The following is a 26885-nucleotide window of genomic DNA, read 5'->3' on the forward strand; positions in this document are numbered from 1 at the left end:
GGGAGTCTCCTGCCTGCCTCTTCTAAGGACACTTGGATTTCGGTCCCACCCTGATCCAGCATGATGTCATCTCGAAACCCTTAATTGCATCACAAATAGCCTTTTTTGAGTTACGATCACAGTCACAGGTTCTGGGTGGACACCTCTTTTGGAGGATCGCCCATGCCACCCACGACAGTAACTGTGTTTGATTGTTTAGCAGATTCTTCCCCCCAGTGGTTTTCGTTAATAACTATATTCCTAACATTTGCTCTGAATATTTAATGCTCTTGAATTATATATTTTCATTTCCTCTCAAAAGGAGACTTATTCTCTACCTTCTGCCATGCAGGGTGTGGGTGTCATTAACAGCATTCCATTCCAGGACCTGCAATAGCAAGCAACTGAGAGCATGTAATACTTAATTTTTCTTTCTTTCTGTTCCATAAACTTTGATTAGCAAAAAAACAAAACAAAACCACAAACATGTTTATATTGTTTTACTCCTTTTTTCATTTTCAGCATAAATGATGCACTGAGCCGCCTTGGGACTGTGAGTTACAGCAGGGGACATGCAGCTTGTATTACGGTGTTAAAATTCAGGAGGCCTGAGCCCGGCACAGCGCTCCTAAGCCTTGTCTATACATCATGTGGGGTTATCACCATTCGTATAGAACGGAAATGGGTATATCTACACTTTATAACGTCAGTCAAGTTTTATATTTTTCACTTAGGTACCTCCCAGGAAGTAGGCAATTTCAAAGATGTCAGCAAAAATATTGATTATGAATGGGTGTTAGGTTTATAATGATACATGACATTATGCATTTTCTAGTTCCGCAGTCCCCCGTTTCAGAATGGAGTATAAAAACTGTCTGCGGGGTAGATTTATTCCTACGGATCCTGTTTTCTTGCACAGAATCCTTAAACACGGCAAGTAATGTGGAGACTGAATATATTAACATGAGGTTGTAAATAATATTTTTAAGGTTACAGTTATAACTTTTTAAGTGTGATGAAATGTCTTTTTACTCTCCTCAATAAAATCTATCATTTATTGGACCACAGCCTTTATGACTGAGCCAGTGATGGTCCTTTGGCTGAATGAAATAATGCTGAGCGCAGTGCTTACGGTATAATGGTCACTGCCCTGACAGTGTTTCCCAGGCCACTTCCACATTTGGGTTTCCTTCTTCACGCGGAAACAGGGCTCTCATGTCACGGAGCTTAGGAAGTAGACTGTGCATTTGTCCTTCTTTTTGGTTTATTGGTTATACATTCTTGGTCACTGTAAAGTTCAACAGCTTCGCTTATTAATATACGAATAATTATAGAAAATTAAAGAAGCTAGAAGAGCGCTTGACGATCATTCTGGTCTAATGTTTTCCATCTTTCAAATGATGACATTGAATTCTCCCTAGAGAAGTGACTGTCACAGACTAAATCATTCATTACTGGTGGGGTCTCGGCTCCGGCCCTGGATGCTGGCTGTTGTCCCCATTGTTCTCTGCCCTACTGTTAGTGTCTAATAAGTTACATAAACATTTTTGGAGTATAAATAAATGTGAGTCTTTAATCTCAAAGCATAAATAAAATGTTCTTTATTTTTTTATTGCTTAGATATAATTGTCTTCAAAACTAACTCAATTTTGAGCTGTGCTTAGTTATTGAGAAAATATTTTAAAAATCAGAATCATAGTCTAGATATTTTAACAGATACTGCAAAATTATAAAGAATAAAAGAGAAACTAATAGAAGTCTCATCATTTTGATGTATTTCTTCCAAGTATTTTTTTTTGGGGGGGGTGGGGGGTCTCTGCCTGGATTTTGTTCACTCAGTGGTATAGGTTTTGTTGTTATAACTGATTGTAAGCAATTTCCTTTTCATCAAGTTTCTTTAAAAGAATCATTTTTAATGGTGTGTCACATTTTGTTGTTTGGATATATCACAATGTGTTTATCTTCTTACTGACCTTTTTGGGAGTTTCTCACTTTGTCTACTATAAATCGTGCTGAAATAGGTCACTGAAATAGGTATACTCCTTGTCAGGTTGGGTGACTTGTTAGCTTAGGGTTGATGCCTGGACAGCAGGATGGAGGCTCCTGGGTGTGCACCCCCGGGCTGTTCAGTGAAGCTTTGCTTCAGGGACTTTGGTGGCCACGTGTCCATCTGAGTTTGCTTTGCCCTTGCCAATTACCTCACTTTCAAAAGACTTTGCCATTTTGATTAGAGAACATTGTATTGTATTTTAATTGGAACGTTTTTGATGACCATGTGTTCTTGGTCCCCTGGTTGTTGCTTTAGTAACAGCTTTGAAAAGAGGCCAAACACTGCACAGTAATATACTTTGATTGCTAGAAACATTAAAATGGGAGGGTATGAGTCTGCGAACCAAGGAAGCCCTGACTGCGAAGGAATGCTCATTGGGTGTGTCATGCATTCACTAGTTTCCTTCCAGTGTTTATGTGGCAGGTATTATCCTTCCTGTTTTATGAATGAGGGAACTCTGTTGCAGAGAGGTGGAGTGACTTGCCCAAAATCAGTGTCGCTTGAGAAGGATTGGAGAGCTGGGTTCCAAACACCGGTGTACTTGACCCGAGAAGCTCCTAATGATAGTTCCATATAGCAGGCTCTGAAATATGAATCTGCATGAGTAGGAATCTAAAAAAAACACACACATTTATATCTAAAGAAAATTAGTTGTCAAATGGGTGTTTTTGTTTTAATACATTTTTAGAATAATGAAAGTAGAGAATGTGAAAATGTACCTGGAATGTTAGGGCGCAGGCATTGTGTTACATGCGTGTGTACGTAGACCTGTGTGTTGCCCTGTCTGGGAGGGAGGGGTCACCGCTCCACCTTGGACACACTACGAAGGGTGCCCCAGAAGTTGTGCAGCCCTGAGTGTGATGGAGAATTTTCTGCCTAAGATACCAGTAATGCCTCTCTTGACCCAGCATGGAGTAGTTGGAGAACATGGGGTTTGGAGCAGAAATGGCCCGGGTTAGCCATTTGGCTCTGTCATTTGCTAGTGTAATCTTCCATTAACGTAACTTTTCTAAGCCTTGGTTTTCTTGTTTTCTTATCTTGATATTCTCACTTCCCCACATCGGGTAGCTTGAGCATTTTCACTTTATCTATAGAAACTCTTACTGTCATTCAAGCCGCCCAAGGACCATGGTTACAGAGTCCAGAGAGGAAGCTAGATCCCGCATACACAGGCTCTTAGGCAAGTCCTACCAGGGGGTGGCTGCTTGATGACTTCTAGTAAATTTTGTTTTCAGTTTATTTTTTTAAGAACATGGTCGTCGTACACGTGGCATACTATTGTGATTCAACTCCTATCTCTGTATGTGAGTGTGTGTGGCAAGTATCTTTTCACATGTAGACACGTAGATTTGTTTACTGTTAGATTAAAAATAATATTGCAAAGATATCTAGGGGGTATTTTATTTCTTTGTAAGGCCATTATTTCATAGAGTGCTTACATAATTTTCTATTAAGTTTCCAATTTTTAAATAAGTATTCAACTTAGTAAGTTGATTAATTATATAAATGTATGTGGCATTCTTTATTCTTATATTGAACTGAGAGCTATTTTATGTTGACTTCTCTATTTTAAATTTTTGGTTCAATGTGACAGGAACAATTTAAGAAGTGACAGGTGTATAAGCTCTTTTAAGTGGTTTTTCAAAGAGAGACAAACTTTTTTTTTTTTTTTTTTGGTCTGGCATCTCAAAATTTGGGGAAGGAGGGTGATAAAGGACTTCTTATAATTTCTCATAGATTTAAATACAATGAGCTAATTATTTTGATATTGATGGTGCACATATACTAGGCAACTTACATTTTATTTTTCTGTCATTTTTAGGATTCTGAGTAACAATAAAATATCTGAGCTGAAGAATGGTTCATTTTCTGGGCTAAGTCTCCTTGAAAGATTGTGAGTATTCTTTTTAGTTTCTTATACATTTTTTATTTATTGATTTTAGAGAGAAGAAGGGAAGGAGAGAGAGAGAGAAACATCCATTTGTTGTTCCACTTACTTATTCATTCATTGGTTGATTCTTGTATGTGCCTGATTGGGGATCAAACCCTAAACCGTTGTGTATCAAGATAATGCTCTAAGCAGCTGACCATTGCCCGGGACCAGGGCAATGGGTATACCTTCGTTATCATCTGTTATTGTCGTTTTACTTAAAATATTTTTATTGTTAATCTAGTTCTACAATCCCAACTTTACAAAATAAAAATTTAGTTTTACCAATGTTTTATTAGGAGAAATTTTAAGAAGTGAATTTTAAAAACAGCTAGTCATGATTTCACTTATATATGGAATCAGAAAAACACCACAGATGAACAACCTAAGTAAACAGAAACGAACTCAGAGATACAGAGAACAAATTGATGGTCGCTAGATTGGAGGGGGTTGAGGGATTGAGGAAGGAGGCTGAAAGAGATTAAGAAGTACAAATTGTCAGTTGTAAAAACAGTTATGGGGATGTAAAGTACAGCATAGGAAATATAGTCAATATTATTGTAATAGCTATGTATGGTGTAACGTGGGGACCAGATTTATTGGGGTGGTAACTTTGCAATGTATATAAATGTAACTTTGTAAGGTATATAAGGTATATTGATTAGTTGTACACCTGTAACTAATATAATGTGAACTGTAATGGAAAAGTAAATTTAAAATAACAAACAACTAGTTAGACCAAAGGCAGCGAACTTTCTGTAATCAGGGGTGGGCAAACTTTTTGACTCGAGGGCCACAATGGGTTCTTAAACTGGACCGGAGGGCCGGAACAAAAGCATGGATGGAGTGTTTGTGTGAACTAATATAAATTCAAAGTAAAGGAGCAGAGGGGAGAGCAAGAGAACCCTCTGCTCTTTCAGCTCCGTGGGCCGGATAGAACAGCCGAACGGGCCGGATCCGGCCCGCGGGCCGTAGTTTGCCCACAGCTGGACTAGATAGTGAATATTTTAGGCTTTGAGGGCCATATGATCTTTGTCATGGTGACTCGATTCTGCCATTGTAGTGGGAGAGCAGCAGTAGACAACAAATAACTGAATCAATGTGGAGGTGACTCTATTTACAAAACAGGCCATGGACCATAGGTTACTGGCTGGACACTGGCTTTTAAAGTGTAGATGCTGTTTTGAAGTTCAGTCACGACAGGAATGCCTCATAAAAGGAACAAGCTGCCAAAGTTGCATGGTTACAAAGCCCAGAAAGGAAGCCCAGAATTTAAACACACACACACACACACACACATACACACACACACACGGTGGAAAACGTTAGGATAAACTTTCATGTTTTTACCCAGATATCTCTGAATGCGATCATTGTGTTTGGCATAGCAATTAGGTCTAGTTTTGCTTATGATCAGATGTGTGACAGGTAGCACTCATTATTTATCCTTGGTGAGTTTTACACAATGGATGTTTAATTTGCTTGCTTTCCAAATGCTGTTCTAGGATCATGTTTCAAATTCCCATGTCACCCACACACTTAGGATAACCGTTCAGAGTGCTTCAGGGAGCCACACAGTTTGGAACGTCTTTGCTGCTGAAAATCAATCTTTCCTCATTTTCTTAGCTCTCTCTGTTGTGCTTCACTTTCTCTACTTCAAGGTGACCTTTCCTTGACCATTTCACCTACTGGCTTCTCCCACAATTGAAACTCCCACAGGCCTTTATTGCTTCCATCACTGAGGTCTTATGTAAGCATAGGCCCTCTATAGTGTTTGACCCTGTCTCCAAATACAGCCAGATTTTAAGGGATTAGGGGTTAGGACTTCCACATAGGAATTGGGGTGGCGGCCAAAATTCAGCCTTAAAGTTCAGATTGTGTTTTTTAAGGGTGGACTGTATATTGTTGCTAAAAGAATTCTCTAAAATGTATACTTCTTATACATTTTTCCCCTCCCTTTTTTGGTAAATATTTTTTGTATATATATATATATATATATATATATATATATATATATATATATTTCTTTTTTTTTTTTTTTTTTTTTAGATTTTTAAGACTGTTTATAATTGAGAACTCTGTGATTTATCCATTCATCTCTTTCTCCTCCCGTCCATCTTCCCTCTTCATTTTATAATATTACTAGAGGCCCAGTGCACGGATTCGTGCACCATTGGGGTCCCTAGGCCTGGCCTGCGGGGATCAGTGGACCTTCATGCCATCGCAGCCCGGCCTTACCCGCCAGCTCATTGGGCTCCAGCCCCCTGTCCACATTGATCCCACACAGCACGAAGTAGTGCACGAAGTGGCAGGCGGCCTGAGAGGACCCTGAGCCTGGGCACCACGCTCACCAGCTGTCAGCCCGGCTTCTGGCACCTCTCTGTCAGCTGAGCGGTGTTCTTGCTGTGGGAGCGCACTGACCACCAGGGGGCAGCTCCTGCATTGAGTGTCTACTCCCTGGTGGTCAGTGTGCATCATAGCGACTGGCCAGTCATCTGCTCGTCCAGTCGTCCGATTGCTTAGGCTTTTATATGTATAGATCGCTTTTGTGTTTTGTTATACATGGGTCAGAATTTAGTGACACTCTCCTATACTCTAATTACTGACACTAGAATAGAATTGCATATTGGTCAATGTGTCTGACTCTTTAATGTACATATTCATCTCCTCCCTCCACCCCTCAAGTGATGGGTCAAAGCATCTTTCTAGTGATTGACAGAGCCAGTCTTAGCCAATAAAAGATGAGGGATGGTTAGCTTTGAGGTTTCAGAGAAAGATTCCCCAGTTCCTGAAAAAAGAAGAAAATCTCCATTCCTTTTCCTGACTTTTTTCTTGGAAGCGATTATTGGACCTGAGATATGATGTCATGATTGAAGTTTAGCCTGAAGGTAAACTTGACTTTCGGAGCATGGGGATCTGAGAGATAGATGGCACCAACTAAGGCTGCCTTACTTCTTGGTTTCCTGTAATACTAGGGAATTATTATTTTTTATTGTGGAAGCTGTTTCAAGTAGAGATTTCTGATAATTGTACTTAAAATGTGTTTTTTCTTATATACTTTGTAGTCTTGCCTAAAGGAGCTAGCTCTTTTCCTAACAACTATTTAAATATTTTTATAATTTTGTTTAAGCAACTTTTGTGCACCTTTTTGCATTTCTGTTTTAATGACCCAACCCATTCAGATTCAGCTGCACATCTTAACATTAGACTTGTGTTCACTAGGCAAGCTGTGGGTTGGAGAAGGGAATGGTAAATGAGAGACTCTGACTACAAATATTCTTTGGCAATGCCTGATTAATATGGCTATCATTAAATGCTATATAACATGTCAAGCATTTCTTTATTATTAAATAAAAAGTGTATCTTTAAATCGTATTACACTACTTAGTTATTCATGATAGGTATTTTCTAGAAACACATGCAGTACATCATGGACCACAAATTTATGTAGTACTTTAGCTAAGTCCTTCCCTATTGTAGATGCTTTTTAAAATCAGAGAAGTGAAATGTGTTTTAAAAAAAAATGGAACAGACATTATATTTCCATTTGCTGAAATTTTTAACTTATGCAATATAAATCAAACACATTCTGATTGAATTTTCTCCAAAAATCTTCTTTGAGGTATAGGATTGGGATTGGGTACAGAGGGGGAGGTATAAACTCGTACATTGGGACTGATGATGAATTGTACTTCCTGGGACTAAAAAGCGGGGGACAGAAACTAATTTTTATTATGAAAATTTTCAAACATACAGAAAAATTAGAAGAATAATATAGTGATCTCCCATATCACCAGATTAAATAATCATTAACAATTGGCGGTATTATTTTTCTTTGCATTGGAATTTGCTTACATTCACACATTTGCTAAATTATTCGGTCAGGTGCAGGCATCACTATCTTCCACATTTATTGAGGTATAAGTGCGCGAAGTGGACTTACGTTATGAATGATATTCAGTAGTCTCTACATTGTCTGGCTTGATGAATATTCTGATGATTTAGTGGCTAACTATAATTTATTGAAAAGATTTTTATAGTGAAATTTAGGTAAATGTAATTCTGTCTCTGAGCCAGGATTTCATCCATTTATCATCCGTCTCAGTCTGTTCTGGCTTCTATAACAATACCAGAAACTGTGTAGCTTATACAGACAAACGCTTATTTCTCACACTTCTGGAGGCTGGGAAATCTAGGATCAAGGCACCAGCTGATTGGTGTTCAGTGAGGTACCACATCCTACTTGGCCATCTTTTTGCTGAAACCTCACGTGATGGAAGGGACAGAGGGAGCTGTCTGGGGCCTCCTTTGTAAGGTCATTAATCACGTTCATTAGGTCTCTGTTCTCGTGACCTAGTCACCTCCCAAAGGCCCCCCCGCTGCTATTTTCATCACCTTGGGACTTAGGTTTTCAATGTGTGATTTTGGGGGAGGAGGACAAACTTTAGACCATAGCACTGTCCATCCACCCTCTACATAAGGAGTCTCAGTCTCTCTCTCACTGAACAGACAGGTGAGAGAAATATGACTCTTTCTAGAAACATATAGAAATATGACTAGCATATTTGAAGAGCGAAGGCCTGAGCGAGTGAGTGTTAAAGGAGGGTGTTGGAGCAGATTAGGAAATGAGAGTTGGAGGAGGAAGATGGGCAAGGTCAGGGCCATGGGTAGCTTTAAGTTACCTAGAAGAGTCTGAACTTTCTTCTGAGGGGATTGTGGCGCTTTTGGAGAATTTAGCTGGCACAGAGACAGGATTAGATTCATGTTTGTAAAGATGTAAATGGAGAACTGATGAGAGAAGCAAGGACATGAGTGGGAACTGTGATATATAACCTGGGCTAGAGTGATGACCATGAGGGTGCTGACAATAGCACATACTATAGTTTTTCCATCCTATATAATAAAGCAGTAATATGCAAATTGACCCTCATGCCCTCGCACAAGATGGCCGCCCCCATGTGGTCAAAGATGGCCGCCACAAGATGGCCGGCAGGGAAGGGTAGTTGAGGGCAATCAGGCCAGCAGGGGAGCAGTTAGGCATCGATCAGGCTGGCAGGGGAGTGGTTAGGGGGTGATCAAGCTGGCAGACATAAGCGGTTAGGGGCAATCAGGCAGGCAGGCAGACGAGCGGTTGGGAGCCAGCAGTCCTGGATTGTGAGAGGGGTCCCAGATTGGAGAGGGTGCAGGCTGGGCTGAGGGACACCTCCTCCCACCCCCCACCCCCCACCCCGTGCATGAATTTCATGCACTGGGTCTCTAGTTTTTTATAAAATCTTTTAAACATATAAAGAAATTGAAAGAACAGGTATCTCTAGCACCATGATTTAATTATGGCCAACTTTTAGAATGCTTACTTTATCTGTCTCCCTCTTGCTCTAGGTATACATTTGCTTAGTTTCTTTAGTAAATCTTCACTGTGTCAGTCAGAAAGATGTGTTTACAGCCTGATGTCTGGCTTGGCCACATATTAACACCAAGACCTTGGCCAGATGTCATCTTGCTGTACATGAATTTCCTTGTCTGAAGCAAGGGTAATACCTTTGGGATTGATTGTAAGATCTTAAAGGGATGATAAGAGACAGATACTAACTCACTGATTTTAGTGATTTGTGTAACTGAGCCCAGAGCGAAAGCTGGACTTCAGGTTTGGCTGTATCCAGGGGCTCAGGATTTACTCTATTTTCTTGTCTGTTGGCTTTATCTCTCAATGATAGCAAGAGGGTCACTGACTGTTTTAGACTTACATCTTGACCTCTAGTTAAACCAATGGGCATGGCTACTCCTTGACCTCTGTCTGTCTCCTCACCAAGGTCATGTAATCATGCCAATGACTAGGGCCAGAGAGTTTGAAAAATAAGGACAGGGGTTGATCAGGTGCCACAGGGGTGGTGTTGGAAATTCCAGGCACTGTCTGGAGTGTACCATATGCTATGGGGAAGTAGGGAAAACAAGGGAGAAGGCTGCAAAAACAAAAACTCTGCTTAGCACAGTGACTTAACATTACATAATTGATAGCCATTATAGCAGTTATCATTGTCAAATTCTGGAAACTTTTATAGTTACAACTAGAGGCCTGGTGCACGAAATTTTTGCATTGGGGGGGCTGTCCCTCAGACCAGCCTGCACCCTCTCCAATCTGGGTACCCTCGAGGGATGTCCGACTGCCTGTTTAGGCCCAATCTCGGTAGGATCAGGCCTAAACGGGCAGTCGGACATCCCTCTCACAATCCAGGACTGCTGGCTCCCAATTGCTCACCTGGCTGCCTTCCTGATTGGCCCTAACCACTTCTGCCTGCCAGCCTTATGACCCCCTCACCACTCCCCTGCCAGCCTGATGGATGTCTAACTGCTCCCCTGCCAGCCGGTTTGCCCCCAACTTCCCTCCTCTGCCAGCCTGGTCACCCCTAACTGCCCTCCCCTGCAGGCTTGATCGCTCCCAACTGCCCTCCCTTGCAGGTCTGGTTCCTCCCAACTGCCCTCCCCTGCTGGCCTGATCGCCCACAACTGCCCTCCCTTGCAGGCCTGGTCCCTCCCAACTGCCCTCCCCTGCTGGCCTGATCCTTCCCAACTGCCCTCCCCTGCTGGACATCTTGTGGTGGCCATCTTGTGTCCACATGGGACAGCCATCTTTGACCACATGGGGCAGCCATCTTGTGTGTTGGAGTGACGGTCAATTTGCATATTACTCTTTTATTAGATAGGATATTTTTCTAGGACTGTAGTTTAATGATACCTTTGAATTTGAATAACATCAGGACACACATATCTTTTTTGATATAAACCTTTATTCTTCTATTGACCAACACAAATGGCTTTAGAGCCAGATTCCTTGAACTTGAATTCTGGCTCTGGCACTTCTACTGGGGTGATCTTGACTTAATCCTTTGGGCATCAGTTTCCTCCCATTATTTTTGTCATTGTTTTCTGCATGGTAGTTAAGTGCAATGTGCCAAAATAATTGTTACAGTGTTCATATGTAAATAACTTATTTTATTTTATTTTTAACAGGGACCTCCGAAATAATCTTATTAGTAGTATAGATCCTGGTGCCTTTTGGGGACTGTCATCGCTAAAAAGATTGTAAGTGTTTGATTTGCTTGCTTATGAGTTTGAACTGTTTCTCGCATAAGTAACTGTTCATCGACTTTAAGCTTTCACATGATAAAAGATGGGTTTTTAACAATTTTGATAAGTTTACCTGGCCAGATCCATGATAGAAAACAGAGAGTTTTAATATAAGTAGCTTAGAAGGAATTAGTTTGTGTAGCTATTTGATTTGTTTGCCAGTTGTGTCCCTCGTATGTTAATAACATCATTGCTGTATTGGCTTTGTCTGTTATCATTCATCTACAGCTTACTTTCAAGTTATGAGTGCATTCAAATCGCATCTGTTGTAAATGCTGTATAAGTTGAAGTTCCTTTCTATGAATGACTTAAGGTCTTGCCATTTTCATGTATACTTTATGTATTATTATTATTTTAAAACTTAGGACCAGTTTTTAGTCTAAAGCTGAAAACTCCTCTCCCAATCCTCCCCTTACGCTGTTTCACAATTGTTGAGAAGTAACCCTGCATTCAAGCCAAGTAGTACTGTCTGTCCATCATCCTTTTTTCCTTCTAAAGGCATTTATTGGGTGCTGGCTGCTTGCCATACTCTGGCTTCTCTGGGATAGCTCGCAGACTCTTGGGGGGCAAATAGGTGGATAGTGAAAATACACCCTGCAGATCTGCTGTAACCGATAGCACAATAATAATCTGCAGGGGAAGGAGGGACCACCTGAGGGAATGGCCTGCCACAGGAGCAGCCGACATTTAGCTTTGGCCTTGCTCTTTGTATGGAAGAATACCAGATGAGTGGGCATAAGGATGAAATCCTGTCTCTTGGGACAGTAGTATAGCTCTTTGGCCCCAGTCTAAAGCGGAAGGGGGAAAAGAGTACTGGGAGGTTAGGCTGGTCAAGGCAGGACTAGGCTTTTGTAGGCTTTGATGATTTCTTGCCATGTGAAAAAAAATTACAAATCCATTGTTTAGATGGGGGGGGGGGGGTTAGCATAACTTCATGCATATGAAATTGACATGATCAGATTTGTGTTTTGTGTTTCAGAATATCTTTTTTTTTAAATTGACTATATTGGGGCATTGGTTTGCAAAACCATACCGTTTTCAAGTGTCCAACTCAACAAAACATCACTACACACTGCATCTTGTGTCCACCGACCAAAGCAAAGTCTCTTTCTATCCCCACCCCTGCCTCCACCTTTGCCCACCTCCTTCTATCCCGATGGCAGTAAGGAGAAACCACTTAAGCTGCAGAGAATCAGGGACAAAAGATAAAGTGGAGAGAGGCCAGCTCCATGCTTTCCTTCTTTTTCATAGTCACTCTTTCAGCCCCTGTCTGTCTCTGTCTCTGTCTCTCTTTGGTTCCATCATACTTTTTTATTATTTAAGTTTTTTTTAAAAGTTCTAGGTGCCTGAGTATTATTCATGTTTTATTTGTTTTCCATAGTATCTGTATGTTAAAGCCGGCTATGCTTGCTCTTGGTTTAATCATGGCATGACTTACTTAAATGTTGACCTTCCATCCTTATACTTTGGACATTTTGTGGCTCTTATTCTGTCATTCAAAACCTGCTCATTCCTAGTCAGATCATTTTTAGTCAGATCCAGTTGTAAGAGTTGGCCATGCTAATTTTCCAGTTTATTTTTTTTTAAGTTACATTTGCAAGTAAAATTACCTTTCACCCAAAATTTATTCTCTCCAGGTCTCCTCTCAGTTCCCCCTCTTGGACAGTATTGGAAGATTAAGAGTAGTAGGAGTTAAAGGATTCTCTTAGTCCTGTGAAATTTACAACTTCAGGCTGACTCTGTAGAAGGGAATTTATTGGCATGGCCTTTGTTGCGGGTGGGGGCAGTCATTCGTGGTGTCCGTCTGGCTCTGTGTGCACGGGGGGAAGACACTCGGGGACGTGTGGAGGAGACTGGTTTTCTTCTTCCCCATTCACGCTGCTCTTCACTCTTTCCCAGTAAAGGCTTTTTAATGAAACAACTAAGAAAAACTGGCCTGTTTGGGGTAGGTCAGTGGGGCATGGAGACCAGAATTCTAGCAAGGGAAGAAGGAGTTGGAGGGTGGGAAGCACCAGGTAGGCATCAGAGTTGCAGTGGGTCAGTAGCGTTCAGTACCAGCAGGCTTAGCAGCATAAAGCGGTAAGGCAGAGACCAGCATCAGTTCAGTTGCACAACAGACTCCTTGAGCCCATTCTCTGCTCAACAGGGAGCCAGACTCCAGAGATACAAGGTAGCTAGGGAACCCCTGGAGGCTTTGCGGTGGGGTGGAATCATACGCACAAACCAACAGCCTAGATATGGACTTGGAATCTGCTTACCAAGAGGGGAGCCATGGCCAGAGTCTAGCTGCTAAGAGTCTTGGAAGCTGTTAGTGTTCAGCCAGACGGACGCAGGCCGGGGTGTGGAGCACAGGCATGGGCAGGCAGCACACCTCCCCAGAAACAGAGTCCTTAGGGAGCGGAGGGCAGCGGCTAAGTGAGCTTGATTTATAACAGCAGCTCACTGTCTCTGTGCTTCTTACCAGAGGCACCCTGGCCCTGTGTTTGGATGGGTCATTTCAAACCTATGCCTGTGAACACGAGTCCTAAAGTAGGAAGCAACTGTGTAGGTGCTAGACATATCCTATGGCAAACACTGGGGCCAAGATCAAATCATCTTTTTTTTAATATATATCTATATATATGAAAGCCTAAGCAACCGTCGCAACCGAAACAACCAAACAAACAGGCTGCGTGGGGCCAGGGGGGCTAGTGAGGGACAACCAAATGACTGAGCAGCAGGCTGTGTGGGGTGACCAGGCTAGCGGGGGGGGGGGCAGTTAGGGGTGACCAGGTTGGCAGGGGGGGCAGCAAGGGGTGACCAGGCCGGCAGGGGGGGAGTTAGGGGCAACCAGGCCAGCAGGGGGGACACTTGGGTTGACCAGGCCATCATGAGGGACAGTTAGGGGTGATCAGGCAGGTAGGCAGGTGAGCAGTTAGGAGCCAGCAGTCCCAGATTGAGAGAGGGATGTCCTGTGGGATCGGGCCTAAACTGGCAGTCAGACATTCCCCAAGGGGTCCCGGATTGGAGAGGGTGCAGGCTGGGCTGAGGGGACCCCCCCCCCCCCAGTGCACGAATTTCGTGCACCGGGCCTCTAGTATAAATATATTTTTATTGATTTCAGAGAGGAAGGGAAAGGGAGAGATAGAAACATCAGTGAGAGAGAATCATTGATCGGCTGCCTCCTGCACACCCCCCATTGGGGATTGAGCCCAAAACCAGGGGGTGTGCCCTGACGGGGAATCGAACTGTGACCTCCTGGTTCATAGGTCAATGATCAACCACTGAGCCACCCAGGCTGGACCATCTTTGTTTTAACTGTCCCTCCCAGTGATTCTGACATTGAAGTGTGAGAAATTCTAGAATATTTGAATCATTACCCTCCAACTTTTTTATCCAAGGGGAGGGGTGTTACATCATACTGCCAGGCAAGATCACTTATTTTTACCTTCCATGATTGACACACTATAGCCACAGCTTTTTTGGAAGGAAGCTTATTTTTTTTAAAGGAAGATTAATCCTAAAAATATCTCCCATGTCGAGATGGAGGTTGAAGGAAACTGGACTGTTAATAAAATGCAGTTTCATTAGGATGTTTTAAGGACACTGCAAAAATATCTCAGGTTCTCCATTGAGTTCTTTATCCTTCAGTAAATAATTTCTCAATTACTGCCATCCAAAATAAATATATAAATTTCTTGTTCCATAGCATTGAATTTCATGACTAATATCGTGCAGGCATTGCCTTAGCATTGTTCATTGCATTACCCATTAAGTAGTCTCTTGTGTTCTTGCCGAGGAAGGTAATTGCCGTTTGTAATGTTCTTCCCATTAGAAAATATATTTTTAATTCCACACAGCTGACTTGTAATTGAATGTACAGTGTACAGCTTGCAAGCTGAGAGAGTCTTAGATGTAAACTCAGTGAAATATAAAGATACTCTGCAGTAGGGACGGTTCATAGTTGCTTATAGATATGTGCACTTTTTTTTAGGGACCTTAAATCATTCATTTCAATTGTGCATCTCACTCAACAGGCACTCGATCAGTGTTTTTGGAGGTGTACCGTGCCCTTGCCTTTATCTTGTAGATACTTTGAATGGGGAATATTAAGTGGTTTCTGCAGAATAAACTACCAGAAATTGGTAAAACCTAGCCCCACCCAATGTCCATTTTCGCTTTATCAACAAATTCAAGCCAATTCTCAATCTAAATGAACACCCATTATCAGTACCTAAATACCATTTTAAATAGATATAGCTGTAATGAAATTGTTTCCCAAAGAATCGATGGTAATTGCACCATTTAAAGCTCAGAATTGAGACAAGAGAATGAATAGAGCCCAGAAATGCTTGTTTAAGCAACAACTCACAAGATGATGCCTCATTTTCTTAAACAGTGAAAACCTAGAAATAAAAGGAAAATCAGCTAGAACTTTTTTTTTTTTAAAGCCCTACAAGATTAAACATTTAGCTTTAATAGTCTGAGGAGCTGGAGATTAGCAGGCACGGATAAAGATTTGTATTGCTTAATATTCTTTTATCAAAAGTTGACAATAAGAAAGGGGAGGCAGAACTGTGAGATTACAGAACCCCAGGATTACCCAAGTTACGGAATGTGAAAAACTTAGCGAGTAGGTTTCAGTGCTGTGGCCTTATCATTTCTCATCAGATTGATAACTTTTTCTTCCATTATCAAGTGTACAATTTAAAGTCCAACAATTTTAGTTTAGAAGTGGGGCGCACACGTTGCTTCCCTAAAAGAAGGGTAGTTCAGCTGGCATGGCTCAGTGGTTGAGCCTAGACCCATGAACCAGGATATCAGGGTTTGATTCCCAGTCAGGCACATGCCCAGGCTGCAGGCTCAATCCCCAGTAGGGGACATGCAGGAGGCAGCCAATCAATGATTCTCTCTCATCATTGATGTTTCTATCTCTCTCTCCCTCTCCCTTCCTCTCTGAAATCAATAAAAATGCATTTTTTTTTTTTTAAAAAAAAGAAGGTGTAAATTCTCCACTATAGGGAATAAAATGGGCGTTAAAGAAAATGTGATAAAAATAGTTTTGAAAGTTTGGTTTAGAAAATGTGTTCTCATTCTTTTATCAAAATGTAAAGCAGGGAATTGATCCAAATCTAACAACTGATAAAAGTAAAGATTCATTGTTTTAGGATTTTCTTGCAATATAATTTACATCCCCTGGTAAATGATGAAAATCATGCCATCTTTTTTGAAGGTTATAGAAATTATCAGTTATGTCTCAATTAAAATGTAATCTCCAGATTAAGATGTAAAGTTGTGTTCATAATCCTTGGTGTGAAGAAAAATAGTGAAGAAAGAATAAAATACAGTGGGAGGGCAAAAGTAAGTTTACAGTTGTGGGTACTCAAAACAGAATTTATTCTTATATTATCATTTATTTGTACTAGAGGCCCGGTGCATGAAAATTCATGCACTGGAGGTGGGTCCCTCAGCCCAGCCTGCCCCCTCTCACAGTCCGGGAGCCCTTAGGGGCGGGAGGCAACCCGGCGATCAGGGGAAGGCGACGCCCCATCACACCTCTGCTGCTGCCACTGCCGGCAGTGCAAGCCTCGGATTGCCCTGGTTACCTGAGCCTCGGGTGAACCTGGGTGGCTGGGCAGCCGCCATCCGAGGCTTGCCTGTGCCTCGGGCAGGCCCTGGGCAGCAGGGGGCTGAGGGGACTGGGGGACTCCAGAGGCAGGCGTGTGGAACCTTGCCACGCGCCTGCCACTCCGGCGGGGCTGAGGGGACTGGGCACCACCATCTTGTGACTATGGGTGCCACAATCTTTGAGGATGTGGCAGTCATTTAGCATACTCCCTCCTTATTGGCTATGGGCGCCACCATATTTAAGGGCAGGGCAGCCAATTAGCATATTCCCTCCTTATTGGCTGTGGGTGCTGCCATCTTTGAGGGCAGAGCAATCAGCATATTCCCTCCTTTTTGGCTGTGGGCGCCGCCATCTCTGAGGGTAGGTCAGTCAATTAGCATTTTCCCTTCTTATTGGCTGTGGGCACCACCATCTTTGCGATGGCATGAGGGTCAATTAGCATATTCCCTCTTTATTAGGTAGGATTATACCTATAAAGCTGTTGCCCACCCCTGTATTCACTAAACTTTTTACATAGATGGAAAGGAAAGGGGTTTATGGATTGAGAAGAGAAAATATTGAGAAAGTAACATTTGATGGGAACATTTGCTAAGATTTTGGAGTGATGGGAAAAAAAATAATAGAGCCATTATATAGATACTGTTAAAGGATATCTAGGTAATGGCCCAATTATTTTTTATGGATCCTAAATGATAGATCTCTGAAGTAAAAGCTCACCCAGTTGTGTTTTCTTTACTTTGAAAACTTCTAAGTATTTAAGGAATGAAGTTAGAAAGCATCAAGCTTCAAATGTTTTTGAGGAGATAAAAGTTCCAGCATTTATTTTGATAATTTGCCCTATTTTTTAAAAAAATATATATTGATTTTTTTAGAGAGAGGGAAAGGGAGAGGAAAGAGAGAGAAACATTGATCAGCTGCCTCCTGCACGCCCCCTACTGGGGATCTGAGCCCAAAACCCCACCATGTGCCCTGACCAGGAATTGAACCTGCGACTTCTTGTAAGGACATGGGACGACACTCAACCAATTGAACCACACAGGGCAGGGCGATGATTTGCTCGCTTATTCCTTTGTGTTAGATGTTGGTTGAGATGCGATGGGGCTCTGTTCCCTCCCTTTTCCCAGCATAATTCACTGTGTAGATCATCTAGGGACGTGCATCACAGGCAGTAGGGTAGATTCTCATGTGTACACTTCAGTTGTATCTTGGGCCATTTTACAGGAGTCAGTGCTTGAGATACGAAGGGCACTGTAAGGAAGCAGGACTAGTGTGCACGTGTCAGAAGTACATGAGAGCAAGGATTGTTGCCCCTCCCGTGCCCTAGTATCTTTCTTGAGGTAGGTAAGTATCTCGGAGATGCTGAAAGGAAAGGTTTTGTCTGATACCTGGCTGCTGTTTTTTGAATATGAAATACATGAAACCTTCATTAACTAAGAGAACTGATTGAAGACATTTCCCCCCCCCCCCCCCGCCCCGCTTTCTCCTTAGGGATCTGACAAATAATCGGATAGGATGTCTGAATGCAGACATATTTCGAGGACTCACCAATCTGGTTAGATTGTAAGTACATCTTTCTTCCCTATTAAGATATAAGGAAACATTTGAATCAGTATCCAAGTATTTATAAATAACTGTGCCATGTTTAATATTCAGAAAGTAATTGTACAGTAAAAACAGAAGTAGGTAGGGTATAAGGAGCTTGAAATTGAGTCATGGAAGTACTTTATAATGCCATCAGAACATAATATCACGTTACTGCACATGCAAGGACACACACAGACGCATGGTGTACTGTGTGCTCCAAGGAACATGTTAGCATGGAGAAAGATGATTGAAAGCTTTGATATTATGGGGAAATTTTTTGGAAGAGGTAAAACTTCCGTTTATGACCCAAAGGTTGGAGAGATTTGGATCTTTAGAAAGGAAAAGAAGCCGAGCAAATGATGGTTAGAGGTGGAAATAAGAGCGATGTCTATTTGTTAAGGAGAAGGCAAGTGTTATTAGGAGTAAAATGACCATTTGAATCGTGCCTGTGACCTGCAGAATTCCCATTGGGTATTCACTTTTATAGGCCCAAAAGGAAAAAGGCATCTTTCTTTGTTCTTTTAATTTGCAGGTATTCTTTTTTTATTTGCTTGCTTTGTTTGGTTCCTAGGCAATTCCGTGAGGATCAGAATCATTTTATCCAACTTTTTATATCCAGAGACATTTATAAAACCCCATCCAGTGAGGTTCTGATGGAAGTCCGTTATATATTCTTTGGCCAAGTATTGGCATTTGTGGAATAGTAAGTCAGCAGGAACTCATTGCTGCACGTGTATGGGAACAGCTGATCTCTCCCAGATCAATTCTCTTTCCTCTCCCCACTGGGGAATCCACGTGCCCCATCATCACCTTCTCCCCCACTTGACACATTCACCCCAGACGCTGAAGGCCTCCTGGGAGGTCCGAGGACTTCTTCCTTGAGAACTCCAGACACAGAACAGATTTTGTGGTTGGTGGGTCATGCTGCCATTCTCCCAGAGCCCTCGGTCCCCTTGAGTGTCAGAAACCTTCTGCATGTGGGCTCCACATCCTGAGCAGTCAGCCACCACCAATGAGCACCTACTGTATACCTCAGCACGTTACTTGCTGCCAGAGGTACCCCAATAAATAAAACACACTGACCCCCTCTCCTGCTGGGGTTCGTAATCAAACATGGAAGAATTACTTCCGTCAAATCATTGTGGGTGTAGCATACTATACTCAGATTGGAGCATGGGGTGTTTGGATTTTAATCCATATAAAATGCTGCAAGGATGAAGACAGTCATGAAAGCTATCTGTTACAAGCAAAAGCAAGAGAAAAGGCCAACCCTGAACCTTTCCTTTTAAACGCTGGACTCTTTCCACTTTGCTGATGTTTTTCTCAGTTATTGTGAGTTGCTGCTGATCATTCCGGCCATACTTTTTCTTTTGTTTTTTAGAATTTTTGCTTTCTTAAATGATTCAGAGTGAACACCTGAGGAATAATTCTAGTTGCAATGACAGCATGACTAAAGATCTAGTTTAGTGAGGTAATCTCCAGGCTCACCTGATATTTGATAGAAAAATCCCTATCTAGCAGAAATAATGTTTAAATACTTTACTGCTTTATATGAGGTTAAGAGCAATTTTCTCTTACAGCCTTGGAGAAATATTTGCTAATTGTTCCCTCTTTATAAGATTTGAAACAACTTTTATACATTCTTTGTAATATTTCATGCATATAGGGCACTTTAAGAAATATGAAATAGTATACAAAGATATCTTTGTTAGTATTTTTAAAAGTGAAATTATTTCCTTTTTTCACCCAGAAACCTTTCCGGGAATTTGTTTTCTTCGTTATCTCAAGGAACTTTTGATTATCTTGGCTCATTACGATCTTTGTAAGTAAGATTTTTTTCTTCTCTCTCCCTCTCTACTCTCTCTCTCTCTCTCTCTCTCTCTCTCTCTCTCTCTATATATATATATATATATATATATATATATATACACAAACACATATACATATATACATATGTGTATGTATATGTATATTAGGTTTGAAAATTAAAAACAGTTATATGGTTTAAGAGAGTTCATGGGAAAATTTGTGATATTTGCAGAAATTAGAATCTTTTTTGAGAGCTTGTATTCACATTGAAAAACATACTGTAAACCTTAATATAATACATTTCAGATGGGGGTAACCATTTTCTCTTTAGAATATTATATGTGAAATCTGTATTTCAAGGTAATACATTGGTAATTCTTTCTCTTTGACTTTGTTTTCAAATTAGAAAATATTTTGTTCTTTGACTAATTAAATACCCTAAGTGCAAAGTATTCCTCCCTCAGAAGGATTTGTGCTTCAGAATCTTTTGTACTTCAGAGATTTAATTTGATCCTATAACCTCTTCACCTACGGAATTCACATCATACTACATTTCTAGGAGTGTTTATGTAGAATATCTATTTGCTTTATGAAGTCAATGTAAGATCATATTTACATAGTTCTCTGTATCTTTAGAATTGATTGAGTTTCCCCCCCAAAAAAGTGTTTTAACTGTGAGATAATACAAATATTACTTTTGAAAGTAACTGTATTTCAAGATAAATATTAATATGTTTTAAACATTCATTTATGCTAATTTCTGTGAGAATTACAGTTAAATGTAATGTTTTTCAAGTTTTTGTTATGTATAGCTCATGAGCTTGAGTCTCTTTTTCCATGTTACATTGTCTTCCCTACCCCATGCCTCTGTTTTATATATGCTGAATTCTAGTATATATGCTGAATTATTTTCTTTTTCTCCCTTCCCTTCTTCTCTCTTCCCTTTTTTCTTTTTTTAATCCTCACTCGAGATGTTTTTCCATTGATTTTTAGAGAGAAGGTGGAAGAGAGAGGGAAAGACAGAGAGAAACATCAATGTGAGAGACATGCATCCACATCGATTAGTTGCCTCCTGCATGAGTCCTGACCAGGGCCTGGGCTAGGGAGGAGCCCTGACCAGGGCCCGGGCTAGGGAGGGTGAGGTATGTGCCCTTAACCGGAATCAAAAACCGGGAGGGACCCTTCAGTCCCCGGGCCTTCGCTCTATCCACTGAGCCAAACTGGGTATGGCTCCTCCTCCCTTTTTTCTTCCCCCACCTCTACCCTTCCCTTCTCCTCACCCTTGACTGTCTAAAGCTATCATTTAAACCTCATGTCGTACCTTCACTGGGGTGCAGCCAGCAGGTGAGCCATCCATCTGGCCCCTCCTCCCATGGTGGTCATAGGTGGGTCCTCCTTGGGTCACACTGGATCAGACTCCATCAGGTCTCTTCTCATCCAGAGCTGCTTTTTAAGGAAAACATCTCCTTTGGGCATCGTTAGTGATGTTCAAGTCAGTCATTACTGTGACGTTTAGGAAATAAGAAAGACTGCAAAGAATAATCTGGCTCTTGAGACCCGGGGTAGCAGGAATGTGGGAAGTCTTTTCATCCCCAAATTGGGTTAAATCGCCAGTGTTTTTACTTGGTAGTTTCAGAAAGTGACCAGAGGCTGGCGCTTAGGAATTAGAAATCAGTCCAGTCATCCTTTGGGTACTTTTTTAAAGTTACTTTCTCTTTGCTTTTGTTGTCCCAACTCCCCCCACCCCCACCCCTCTTTTTTATTGCCGACCCTGAGATGAAGCCTGTGCCAACGCACAGTCTGTGTTAGAAGCACAAGTGGTTATATTTGCTCTTTGCACTGTGTCGATTTATTTGTACAGACCACGTGGCACACTCTTTTAGTTATATTTACATTTTGTTCCCTGTTACATAATGCCCTCCAGGTTAGCAGGGGACAACTTTTATTAGCTGGACTTAGTGAGATTCATGGCTCATGAATATCTAGTGCTTTGTATAAAAGTACTCAAGAAATTATCGCACTAATGCACAAGCTATATATGTCCTCTCTTGGTTTCTTACATCCAAATGCCAAATTATAACACTTTCTTGCCACATATGAAGATAATTCTTGCCTGGCCAGCGAGGCTCAGTGGTTAAGCGTCAACCAATGTACCTGCAGGTCACGGTTCGATTCAAGGTCAGGGCACATGCCCAGGTTGCAGGCTCCATCCCCAGAGGGTTGTGCAGGAGGCAGCCAATCAATGATTCTCTCCCATCATTGATGTTTTTTATCTCTCCTTCCCTCTCCCTTCTCTGAAATCAATAAAAACGTATTTTTTAAAAAAAGATAATTTTCTATTTCCTTTCATATCAAGTATGACATCTTATCTTTTTGATGGGTTTGAGTCTGAATCCCTTAAGTGTGTAAATGATTACGGTATCCCTTGGCACATAGCCGAAAGTGTCAGAAATAGACCCCATCCTTAGGGGCTTACTCTCCAGTCAGCAGGTGAGTATGACCATGTGAAACAATCACATATTGCTTTATGTTGCCCAAATTAACAGGACAGTTGGCAGGGATTTAGCCAAGAACGTGGAGGTGATGGCTGGGAAAATTGGAGCAGCTTCAAGAGGCACTATTAGTGCTACATGTTTTAGGATGAATTGGTAAGCCTTTGATAGGCAAAAAGGATGGGGCTTTGGTATTCCAAAACCCCGGGTTTATGGAGCTTATTGCATAGGTGAGGGCTGATGCATAGATTTTGTTCGAGTAGCCATTTGGGTTGAAAGCAGCGTGAGTCCCCAGACCCTCTGCACGTCATATCCCTGGAGAGGAGACCATATCCAGTGGATGGCGGAGGTCGCTGGTGTGGTGAAGGTGAACACACGCCCAGAGCCTAAGCCAGCCGTGGGCAAACTATGGCCCGCGGGCTGGATCCGGCCCGTTCGGCTGTTCTATCCGGCCCGCTGAGCCGAAAGAGCGGAGGGTTCTCTTGCTCTCCCCTCCACTCCTTTACTTTGAATTTATATTAGTTCACACAAACACTCCATCCATGCTTTTGGTCCGGCCCTCCGGTCCAGTTTAAGAACCCATTGTGGCCCTCGAGTCAAAAAGTTTGCCCACCCCTGGCTAAGCCATCGTAAAACCAAAGTGCTGTTTCCTTTTAGTCACCGTCATCTCTCATCTGTCTTATGGTTGCTACAGAGAATTTCAGACCGAGTATCTTCTCTGTGATTGTAACATCCTCTGGATGCATCGCTGGGTGAAGGAGAGGAACATCACTGTGCGGGACACGCGGTGCGTTTACCCCAAGTCCCTGCAGGCCCAGCCGGTCACGGGCGTGAAGCAGGAGCTGCTGACATGCGGTAAGCGGGGAAGAAAACACAGAGAGCATTTATTGTAACTTACCTGCCACCCTGTTTTCCTGGACAAACTGTGGAATTCCCTGTACATGTTGATGGAACCGAATGCCACCGGTAATCTTCATGGATTCAATAATATTGCGTTGATGCCAACAATTAAGTCAGCCCGGTTGGTATTTAAGGTTCTTAGGCTCTGAACAGCCTTATGAAAACCAATTTCAAGGAGTAGCACAGACCTTCAGGTTTTCTGTCAGTTGACAAATTAGGAATGTGTGGACAGTAATAAAATCTGAGGATGTAATCATTGTTTGTTGGTGGGGGCGTGAATTGATACAGCCTTTTTAAGTATAGTGTGGCAAAACATATCAGTGTTCTTAAGTAGTTGATACATTTTCATCCAGTAATTCTGTATGTAAAGGTTTATTCCTAAGAAATGTGTGTTAAATGAAAAAATAAAAACACACATCAAACAAAAAAAAAAAATCCTTAAGATGATAGGAGGAGATTTCGACTTAGTCTTTGTGTTTGGAAACAAACAATCCTATCTTTTTTTTTTTTTTTTCATTTTTCTCTTTATTATCATTTTTATTGTTGTTTCACAGAGAAATGTGCTCATTGGAAAAACGTTAAGATTTAATGAAAATAAATAATATATATGTGTGTCAAATCATCATGATGTACCCTTCAAATATTTTATAACTTCATTTGTTAATTATACCTCAATAAAGAAAAAAACGAAAAAATCAAAAGAATAAAACCCGTGCTCCATTTTTATCCCTCCCAGAGAGACGTTGGTGTATTACCTTCTGCAACTTTTTCCTAGGCTTTGACCAAAATAGCATATTTTCATGCTCTTGTAACCGTTTTTAACTTGAAATCATATAAACTTATTCCCTCATCATATAAAATAGATGCATACCAATCCATTATATAAATGTAGCTATAACTTGACAACTTCCTTATTACTGCATATTTAGTTTGTTAATAATTTCTCACTCCATAAACAGTACAAGGATTAATTTCCTCCCATACATTTTTGAATGCATGCAATTTTTCTTTTGGGTAGACTACTAGAAGTAGAATTGTTGTGTCAGACAATGGACCAAGTATTTTAAAGGCTTTTAATGAGCCCATGATTTTTGCCTACATTTTTTCATATATATTTAAAATTTCTCCCTTTTGTTTTTCTGAATGAAAGGAAATATATCAGCTCTTAAAATGTGATTATAATATGTGGAATCTTAAAAGATTTTCCCTCCTTTTTCTTTAAATGTTCTAAATTTTCTGCAATGAGTATGCATTACTTTTATAACCAGAAACCAGTGGTTTAATCAAAGGTAATACAGTATCCAAAAAGTATTTTTAAATTGCATCTATGTCAGCATTTTTTAATCACCATTTGCCTTCTCCAGATTTAAGTATCATTTTACAATTTTTTCTCTTATTTATTACTAGAAGCCCAGTGCACTGATTGTGTACTGGTGGGGTCCCTCGGCCTGGCCTGTGGTGATCGGGCCGAAACTGGCTCTCTGACATCCCCCAAGGGGTCCTGGATTGTGAGAGGGCGGTTCTTGGGTGTTGCACCCCAGAATCGGACTCCCTCCTCTCTGGTTCCAGGTGTGTCACCTGATGACCGCAGCTGTCAAGTCACCGCAGCTCAGCAGTGCGGGTCATAGCTTCATAGCTACTGGCCTTTTGGCAGGTTGTTTAGGCTTTTATATATATAGATTATTTCTTTGGTTACTTATTTATTTAATTACTAGAGGCCCAGTGCACAGAATTCGTGCACGGGGTGTGTGTGTGTGTCCCTCACCCCAGCCTGCACCCTCTCCAATGTGGGACCCCTTGAGGGATGTCCGATTGCCCGGTGGGATCGGGCCTAAATGGGCAGTCGGACATCCCTCTCACAATCCAGGACTGATGGTTCCCAACTGCTCACCTGCCTGCCTTCCTGATCGCCGCTAACCGCTTCTGCCTGCCAGCCTGATCACCCCCTAACCACTCCCCTGCCACCCTGATTGATGCCTAACTGCCCTCCCCTGTAGGTCTGGTCACCCCTAACTGCCCTCCCCTGAAGGCCTGGTCCCCCCCAACTGCCCTTCCTTGCAGGCCCGGTTACCCCCAACTTCACTCTGCCAGCCTGGTCCCTCCCAACTGCCCTCCCCTGCTGGCCATCTTGTGGTGGCCATCTTGTGTCCACATGGGGGCAGCCATCTTGTGTGTTGGAGTGATGGTTAATTTGTATATTACTCTTTTATTAGATAGGATTTTTGTTAATCCTCACCCGAGGGTATTTTTCCATTGATTTTTAGAGAGTGTGAAAGGGAGGGGGAGAGACAGAGTAAAACATTGATATGAGAGAGACACATTGCCTCCTGCAAACACCTGACCAGGGCCAGGGAGTACACTGCAACCTAGGTACGTGTCCTTGACTAGAATCGAACCCAGGACCCTTCAGTCTGAGGGCCAACACTCTATCCACTGAGCCAGCCTGGCTAGGGCTACAATTTGTTCTTTTAGAACAGCTTCTGTGGTCATCTCGTAGCCATGTGATACCACCAAACAGGAACCACTCTAAATGTCGGAACTGATTACAAAATGGTTTCATTTTAATTTTGCCAAATTTGTTTTCATCTGGGGCCCACTTATCTCAGGAGCAGCCTTGTTTGTGCTAGCATTAAAGTGTCATTATTGAGGAATGTTTGGTTTTCCATTCTTAAAGTTTTAATTAGAATTTCCATAACGTTTCATTCCGGAGCCTGCATATAGTATTGTATTTGTTTACTGAGTTTGTTTTACTATCTCTAGATCCTCCCCTTGAATTGCCCTCTTTCTACATGACTCCATCTCACCGTCAAGTCGTGTTTGAGGGGGACAGCCTTCCCTTCCAGTGTATGGCTTCGTACATTGACCAGGACATGCAAGTGTTATGGTATCAGGATGGGCGGATCGTTGAAACTGATGAATCGCAAGGTATCTTTGTTGAGAAGAACATGATTCACAACTGCTCGTTGATTGCAAGGTAAGCGTTTTTAAAGTCAGAAACTGTTTCTGTGAATTTGATTTATTGTTTGATAATTGTAATGTTTAGTTGGAGTTTGAATCAATATTTTATCTTCTTGCATTTAAAAATGCAGACATCTGGTTTCCTGATTGTTACTCATCTTATAAAATTAAATAGCTGTCTTTCCATCCAGTTTTATTTTTTTTGGGGGGGGGGGTGGGGAGTATAAGAAAAAAGAGAAACACTGTTGAAAAATTAGAGACATTTTGATTAAAGTTTTAGGAGGAATGCTGTAAACTTTACGTGTCAAACTTAATTTCTACCCAATTCCCACGGCTAAGCTCAGAGTTTCACTTTTAGGAATCACCTAATTTTCACTGTTTTATGATGCTACATTTTAAGATACGTCTTTTCTCTACCCCACTGATATAAAAGTATATGTCACCTGTCTT

General features: G+C 41.6%; 1 protein-coding gene across 1 annotated transcript in view; it reads left to right on the plus strand.

Moving 5' to 3' along the window:
• Positions 1–26885, plus strand: part of ADGRA3 (adhesion G protein-coupled receptor A3) — a 111526-nt gene that overhangs the window by 25984 nt on the left and 58657 nt on the right. The window contains exons 2-7 of the mRNA XM_080683148.1: positions 3852–3923; positions 10968–11039; positions 18181–18252; positions 20027–20098; positions 23272–23432; positions 26238–26451. Coding sequence (XP_080539274.1) covers positions 3852–3923; positions 10968–11039; positions 18181–18252; positions 20027–20098; positions 23272–23432; positions 26238–26451 — 663 coding nt within the window. The remainder of the gene's footprint in view (positions 1–3851; positions 3924–10967; positions 11040–18180; positions 18253–20026; positions 20099–23271; positions 23433–26237; positions 26452–26885) is intronic.

Source organism: Plecotus auritus (genome assembly GCF_963455305.1).
Source record: "Plecotus auritus genome assembly, chromosome: 1".
Taxonomy (NCBI): domain Eukaryota; kingdom Metazoa; phylum Chordata; class Mammalia; order Chiroptera; family Vespertilionidae; genus Plecotus; species Plecotus auritus.